This window comes from Sinocyclocheilus anshuiensis, unplaced genomic scaffold, assembly GCF_001515605.1.
Source record: "Sinocyclocheilus anshuiensis isolate Anshui unplaced genomic scaffold, SAMN03320099.WGS_v1.1 scaffold5, whole genome shotgun sequence".
Classification (NCBI taxonomy): Eukaryota; Metazoa; Chordata; class Actinopteri; order Cypriniformes; family Cyprinidae; genus Sinocyclocheilus; species Sinocyclocheilus anshuiensis.
Window position 1 is genome coordinate 424636 of NW_015536464.1, and position 8906 is coordinate 433541.

At 38.4% G+C, this 8906-nt stretch overlaps 1 protein-coding gene across 1 annotated transcript in view; it reads left to right on the top strand.

Annotated features, from left to right (window-relative positions):
* The window catches only part of LOC107687470 (phosphatase and actin regulator 4A-like), a 29445-nt gene that overhangs the window by 4363 nt on the left and 16176 nt on the right, over positions 1–8906 (top strand). Inside the window, 4 exon segments of the mRNA XM_016484862.1 lie at positions 660–824; positions 1056–1136; positions 3808–4719; positions 6739–7305. Of these exon segments, the coding sequence (XP_016340348.1) occupies positions 660–824; positions 1056–1136; positions 3808–4719; positions 6739–7305 (1725 nt within the window).

Below are 8906 nucleotides of genomic sequence, written 5' to 3' on the forward strand. Positions count from 1 at the left end.
GGTTAAATACAACCCAGTGCTGGGTAAAATAGGGACAAACCCAGCAATTGGGCTGTTTTGACCCAGCGGTTGGGTTAAATGTTTAACCCAAACTTCTGGGTAGTAACCCAACCGCTGGGTCAAAACAACCCAATTGCTGGGTTTGTCCCTGTTTTACCCAGCACTGGGTTGTATTTAACCCAGCATTTTTAAGAGTGTATGTATTGAGACGCATATCTGAGATTGTAATAAGTTTGAACACTGCTTTCATATGACAGTTTGGTATTAATTAGCATTCGAATGCTATTCAAATAACAAATATATTAAATACATTCTGCTTTATGCTAATACAGAACAGTATTTTACAGCTGTGCACAACCTTAGAATTAGAATGTTATTTTAATTTGACTTTGTTGTCTTATTGTTCCTTGTTAATGTCTGATTAGTAATTTCAATTCAATTCAAGTTTATTTGTATAGCGCTTTTCACGATACAAATCATTGCAAAGCAGCTTTACAGAAAATGAATGTTTCTACATTATATTTATTAGTAGCTGTGGTCAAGTTGATGTCCATATGGCAGAAATGTACAGTAAAAAGCATGCAGCATGTAATCAAACAAGTAATGCATGATAAAATACAAAACAGGCCTGGAACCAACTTCTCTCTGCTCTTCCCCAGATGATGAAGTGGATCATAGTGTGCCAGAGAGTGATGGAGCACCTCCAGGAGCAGGAACCCCTTCGGCGAAGGGCAAGGGCAAGTTCCCCAGCCTGGGCAAGATCTTCAAACCCTGGAAGTGGAGGAAGAAGAAAAGCAGTGACAAGTTCAAGGAAACATCAGAAGGTCTGTCGATTACTGACTCTCAAACTACACTAATCGAAGACAGTCATATTATAAATACAGTTATACTATAATGCTGATTCTGTTGAAAACTGAATTCTGATGTGAACATTTTTTGGTAAGTTACAGTAATAAGTTTTGGTGTGTTATTAATGAAACTAGGATTTAGGATTCTCTTAAACTCATTGTCTTTCAAAAGCAGTGGCTTAAGTGATTGTGTGTCTGAATGATCAGTGTTGGAGAGGAAGATTTCGATGAGGAAACCCAGAGAGGAGCTGATAGAGCGAGGGTTACTGAAGGACGTCCCAGAGAATGGTACGGCAACCTAGCATGGTCATGTGTCTCGTTGTTTTGAACTTAATTGCTCAAAATCTAATTGCTTGAAAGGTTTTGTGAGATTCATTCCGTCATAAACAGAGCATATTTGTATGTATCATGCACTGAATTGTCTGTAGGATCATAGAGTTTTTGCATTGTGACAATATTTTAATGACACGATGCATAAAAATATGCTCTGGATTAGGGCTGAACGATTTTGGAAAATAATCTAATTGCGATTTGTTTTTTTACCAATATTGCTATTGCGATTTTAATATGCAATTATTTTTTAAAGCTCTTTATGTTCTGTATTATTCAACAAAGACAAGCTATAAATCATTGTATAGTATGACCAACACAATATTAGATAGATTAAACAAATGTTATTTTCTGTAGGCAAGGCCTATATGTTACGATGAAATTAGGTGATGCATGAATTGATATGAATGTCATTTTTATTTAACAACTACAATCACAGTATATTGACTGATTTGTTGAACTTCCAACCTTGTAAGCATGTAATAATTATGACAACATAAAGCACTGACAAATAAGCCTGGTGTAAACATTAATATAAAAGTCAGTAACAAATCACACAGACTAAAGTAGATTGCAGAAATATAAAAAACAAATCTGTTGCTTTACCACACTACTTTAGGTAATTCACAGTCCCTGTAATAAACATATGTAAACATGTGGACTGCACTTTTTAAACACTGTTAACTTTAGACAGACTTAAAATAAATAAATAAGAATATATTACCTTATTATATACAGTATATATTATCTTAAGGTCGAAGTCTTCAGTAATGAAATGCACCGTAACACTGTTACTGCTTGAGTAATTTCAGGGCTCCAGACTCATTCTTCCCACTGGTCGCTCTTTTGCAACTAACTTTCTCAGTTGGTCGCATGAGCACGTGATTTGGTCGCAATTGTTTTTTTTTTGCTACAACATGGGATTAATCAATGCATGCTGATGAACTTTTATCATAGTTTATAGTTATATGGAAACGAAAGAGGTTAACATTCAACCCGTTCTTTTTCATCAGTAGTATTTTTAAGACTAAGTACTTTTTAAGACTAAAACAAAAGATGGATTCATTGTTATTCTTAATTAAAAAGCACAACAACAATAAAACAGAAAGATACAATGACAAACAAGCTTAAATGAATAAGATGAGGCATAGCATACACCACATGCTGTATTATATACAGAATAATAAATTACAGAACGTTTAGCAAACACTGAGGAATCAAATAGATAAAAGAGAACCTCCATAGCATATCATGAGGTAAACAGCAAAGATAACGCAAATGAAAACAAAGAAAAGTAAAACTAAACTTGCTGTCGGTGTCAGTGCTTGCATGTTTTTTCCCCCCACAAGAATACCAACATGTTCACCTTTGGTTTAAGAAGAAGTCTTTTACTTTTACTTTACTTTAGCATCCATCGTTTCCTCAATATGCGCATAATTTTTGCTGTGCGCAGCTTCGTGCTCATGCTGACGCGGCAAGTATAAACCAGGCTCTACACTCGAAGCGCTGCGCAGTTCAAATGAGTAGCGCGGTTTCGTTATACTTTCAGTTTCATTTGCCGTTTGATGTTTCACATATGCAACAGAAATGGCAGCTTATGAGGTGAACAACGCGGTGGTCGCGACAGTTTAGTCGCACAGGCAGAAAAAATGGTTGGTCGCAGTCTGGAGCCCTGAGTTTTTCCTTCTTCCGTTTTAAAAAAAATCTCTGTCCACATGAAAACGCAAACGCATGCTATGAAGCACTGTCAAGAGCATACAACCAACAGGTGGCGATATAATCTCAACCGTAAAACCATGTTGGCCAATCAGAAGCCTGAAAAAGTTTCCAGTAGGCGGAGATAACAGCGCAGGTTCTGACGTCACAAGCCAAAAACTCCGGTTTCGCGACCCCTAGAGGACGCAGTGTCTCGTTCCCTACTCAGGGAACCATGGTTACATAAGTAACCTGAGACGTTTTTTCATATCGCGATATTATCACAAATGCAATTAATCGTTCAGCCCTACTCTGGATTATTTTTCTTTATGGTGGTAATTAACCGACTTTTTCATATTGAAAATGCATAATTAGCTGCAGTGTGGTGTTTAAAATGGGTTCACAGTCAATGAAGACCAGGATTAGTAAAGTCAGTGAGACAGTCCGACATCAGAAAAGAAATGTCTCTGCAAGGGGGCATGTTAATGTTTTTGATTAACGATTATGAGAACTAATATTTATTTATTGATTTATTTAAAGATATGCACAGATACATCATTTATAATAAATAATTAAAACCAAGAAACAAAGTCCATTTTGATTTCATGGTGACTTTAAAATCATGATTTTTAGTCCTGGAGAAGCCAATGATAAAGTCTTAAAATATAAAAGAATAGTCATGGAAAAATCTGTAGAGAAAATAAATTTTTCTAGAACATTATACTGGCTAATATGACGATCTTAAATGAAACCTTTGACCTTTTCATAACCTGGAAAAGTCATGGAAATTGATCAAAATGTGTAAAACCCTCTTCTGAGCATCTGTAATATTAAGTTTTGCATCATTTTATACTTTCAGTATCCAGTCTGACACATTGTTTTTCTTTGTTCTATTGTATTCTGTCTCAAAATCCATTATCCACATCTGTTTCAGAGCGTAATGACGTGAATCACAAAGCTCCTCCAGTGAAGAATGGCCACACTGCTCCAGTGCCTGGAGAGCGCAGGTCAGACACAGGGTCAGAGGTCAAGGCACCATCTTCACGGCCACAAGGAGAAGAACAGAGGAACAGCCTCGCACCAGAACCGGAGCGCCGCAACCGCGCTCCCTCCGACGTCAGTCGCAACCGTCAGCCGCTGGACGTGGACGCTCGGACGCGGTTACTGCCTGAAACAGACCGACGCAGCCGACTGGAGTCAGACGTGGAGAGACCAGCAGGATCGTTACCGAGAGAAAGACAAGGACAGGAGGAGGGGCGTTATCGGCGTGAGGAAAGAGACGAGAAAGCGAGTAGGGACAGAGAACGGCGGGATAGAAAAGACGACAGGGAAGGAAGAGGCGAACGCAGAGATGACAGAGACAGACGAGACAGGAGGCCGGATAAAGAAGACTGGCACGGAAAAGGTGAGCGAGATGAGAGGAGGAATGACAAAGAAAAGCGGGAAGAGAAAGACTGGAGAGAAAACAGGGACAGGAAACAGCCACGAGACCGGAAAGAGGATCACGAAAGACGGGATGAGCCAGAGAGAGTAGATGAGCGAGAGCGAGAGCGAAAGGAGCAGAATGAGAGGAGGGAAGACAGGGAAAGAAGAGAGGAACGGGATAGACACGAGGAGAGAGACCGAAAAGACGAGAGAGAAAGGAGAGACGTCAGGAGGCCAGAACCTGTGAAACAGGTGTCTGATGGGAAACACTTCCGGCCTCAGTCAGAACAGGACATGCGGCCCATTCTTCAGAAGAGCTCGTCTGACATTGGACAGAAGGTCCGGCCCGTTTCAGAGGCCGTCCAGAGCAGCACACTGCCACGATACACACCTGCAGAGGAGGAAACAAGGGCACGGACAGGTAAAACTCTCACCCAGCTCACCTCATTCCTGATATTACATTTGTGGGCTCAGAAAATGCATTAAAGGCATCGCTCAAAACTGTGAGGCTTACTAGAAGTTTTAATATTCACATGCGTCTAGGGAAAATTCTGACTTTGTTTCATATCAAAAGTAACAAAGCACAAAGTTTATTGCGATTATTCGCTGGGTGGCGTGTTACAAATAATGTTTAGTGAAGTTTTGTTCACACGTCAGATCTGATATTGATATTAATTAGAAAAACAACAAAATTAGTGCTGTCAAATGATTAATCGCATCCAAAATAAAAGTTTTTGTATATATAAAAGTTATTGTATATATAAATACACACACATGCATGTGTATATATTTCAGAGAAATATTGTATTTTTATATATTAAATGTATTTATTTATAATATAAATTATATGAATATAAATATAGACCTGTAAATACATGTAAATATTTTCAAAATATACACTGTGTGTGTATTTATATATAGGCTACATAATAAATATACACAGAACACACGCATATTACACAAACAAAAACTTTTATTATGGTTGCGATTAATTGCGATTAATCATTTGACAGCACTAAACAAAATGCATTTAGCAATAAAATCAGAATTCAGCACTAGAGGTCACATTTTGGTGAATTTCTGCAGGCGAAATCCAGTCATTTCAGTAGGAATCACGCTATTGGGAATTCAGCGAAAGGCTGAAGGATATCCCCATGCAGATTTTGCATCAGGTTCAGTGGTCGACAGATAATTATTTTTTTGATGGGCAATATAAAGCCATGGATACATGATATCACATTATTCAATTTAATGATAGTAAAAGCACATGCATAACAGTTGCTAAAATTAAATGTATTTATTTTATATAATATTTAATAAATTAGAAATAAGTAATTTGTAAGTGAATGCATATAAAAAAATTATAAAATAATTTGAACTTGATGAAAAATAAATCTGTACAATAAATAGATGGATTGATCGGTTTGCCGATATATTGGTCAACCACTATTCAAGTCGGCCATCGAATTCACCATGTTGACCGCCAGAAAGCTGCTTGATTGAAAGTGGATTCTATGTGAGCTGTGATTCATACATCGATCATTGACAGTGGACCTGTTTTGCCTGTTGAAAAAAACAATAGTTAAGAGAGAGTTGGTTTAATTTTGAAACAGCTACTTTTAATAAAGTGTTTTAATAAACTAGACACTCAAGTTGTTTTTAAAGAGTTTACATGCAAAATTGCAATTATTGTTTATTTTTATCGGCCCAGAAGTTCAATATCGGTGCGTCCTTAGTATTAACTTTTTTTTTTTATATATATATAAATTGTTAAAAATAACCCTGGACCTACAGTATAGGTCTGTTACAAGAACATTTAAACTTATTGGCATCATATTTTCATAACTTTTTTTTTTTATTGCCTGCCACCTCTTATTAGCTCTTTAGCCTGTCTGTCAAATACATGGGATCATAATAGACTTCAGTGTGGTGTCCATCAAATTCTTGTTTTTGCTATCAGGAGACATTTACAGTAGTGTCACGAATACATTTGCTTAAGCTCTTTAAAGCAGCTTATATCAGGTACTTCAGAGATAGCTTCAGAATTTCAAGATTTTGAGTGCTGATCATACAGTTCGTGCAGTTGTATTGCTAGATCTGCAGAACTTCACTATGCACTATTTTGCTCACGGCACAGCGATGGTAAAGACCCCATGAAACAGCTGGATTCCTGTATTGGTTATTGAAGGATATGTCAATCGTGTAGCCCTAAGTATACCTTTTAAAAGTTATTTTTGTCAACATTGGTCATATAGATGCCCTCAAATCACAATACTGCCATTTTGACTTCATGGGGTCTTTAAAGCGCTCCACTGTCACCCTGTTCACATGCCATGCCTGATTTACTCATGCCTGCTGCTGTGATTATGCTGTGCACCTGTGTGTGTTTTGTTATTTGTGTTGATGTATGTTTGTGCATGTGTCTTGTGCTCACTATTAGGATCAGTGGGTGTGCGGTTTGTTCCTGAGCCCAAACCTGCACCAAGTGCCTCCATTAAAGACTCCCAGCTGCCCCCTAAACAGGCCATTCTCCCTCCCAAATGGCTGATGGCTTCTTCCTCCTCCTCCACTGAGACTGCTCCAGTCCCATCCTCCTCCTCTTCATCATCATCTTCATCATCCTCATCCTCTGCTCCCCCCATTGCTAAGCCTCCTCCTCGGACTGTGTCTTTAAATGTAGACAACTCCTCCCGAAGTAATCCCATTCCTCCCGTAACAGCAGGAGACCGTGAAGCTCCGCCCATTGTGTCTGCCCACTCGACTCCTCCCACTGTTCCTGCCCACTCTGCCCCGCCCACTGTTTCTGCCCACTCGACTCCGCCCACTGCTCCCGCCCACTCTACCCAGCCCACCGTTTCTGCCCACTCGACTCCGCCCACAGTTCCTGCCCACTCTGCCCCGCCCACTGTTCCTGGCCACTCCAACCCTCCTGCCCTTACTGCCCCTAAACAGCCGCCAGTGCCCCCTCCCAAACCCGCCCATCACACCAGCAACACTGCACTGCAAGGTGAGTCGGTATTTGTCTTGTCAGCTTTCGCCCCAAAACTGCAACTGTGAAGTATGTGTGGCTTCATGCTGCTTTCTTGAGTAGACTCCACTGTGCAGAATGATAAAAGCACGACCTGTTCAAAATGTCGTAACCTAGCAGTTTTCACACGGCCATGGAAACCTGGATCTATCAGCTGGGGTTTAAAATGGTGAATTAATACAATATTTCTACAGTCATTATGCCAGTTTTTTTATGTTTCTGGTTATGCTTGGCTCTAAAATATTTGACTAGACTTCTAAAAATAATTATGCAGTAGGATTTTTTTTTTAATCCTTTAATTATGAATGACTGGAAAAACTTATGGAAAATCCTTGTTTCAAAGGTGTGTGGGAACTGTATCTCAAGTAACTGGTGCCAGATTCACAAAAAGCTTAAGAAAAAAGTTTCTAATAAGGCCATGTTGTGCAATTCTTGAACAATTCTTAAGTTTTCAAATATTTTCTTAATAATATCGTATTGTTTTCCTAAGAAGCAAATTATTGTTTTGTGATTGTTGCTGAAGACTTGCTGATCAAGTCCATACATCTCAAAGGCCGTCTTTTGCGCTGCCTTCAGATTACCACAATAATCATATTAAGCTTGCACACTATTTACGTTGTGTCATAAATCCCAGGATATGCCAATATTGTCTGCACAAACATATTTTGTGTTACATGTATAATTGAAATTATGGAGACAGATTTGATGTGCTGCTTATGTCTTCTGCATGCTTTTTTTCCAGTGGCTTTAAAAAAGTGGGGACAAATTTGAATTTGACTTTGAGTGAATGTGTAATCCCTAGTTATAGTAATATTTATTATATGTAGCTCGTGTTATGTTGTAATGCTTAATATTTTAAACCACCCAACATATTCTTTAATCATCTTATCTTTAAGGGGTTTAAGACCTGTTGAAGGTTATCCTGACTTTAAGAGGATTTAGTTATTTTTAAGAATATTATTTTTTAGGAATTCAAATTTTGTCTTTAGAGCAATCTTAAGAAAAAAAGGTAAGAACAGTGTTCATTGGAAAACAAATATTCTAAACTTTATTCTTAAGTTAGAAAATAAGAGGAAAATATCAGTTAAGAACATGATTTTTTTCTTAAGAATGATTTGTGACCCCAGTCCTGGGCTGTTCTGTTCAGTACCCAGCCATGCAGCACAGTACTCTAAGCAGCTGAGTCTGGACCGTCACCATATATAGCGTACATGTCCCTGACTGTTGTACATTGTCATTCTGTAGATAGTTTTCCATGCACCTCCTGCCTGTGTGGTCATACTGTGCTTTCATTGTATCGGTAATCGGCTATATCATTTCCTATCCTGCAGTGTATTGTTTTTACTCAATACAGATTCATATTTAATTCATATTTAATCAACAGAGCTTAATTTTACTGGTGATACAACTAGGGGTGCTCCGATCAGGATTTTTGAGGCTGATCACCAAAAGCAGTATCTGCCGATACCGATCACCGATACCGATCTTTTTAAAGCCTCCTTTTTATCATTTATAACTATTTATAGTGATACTCCAATCAGGATTTTTAGACATTTATTCAGGGCCTGAATTTCATTTTT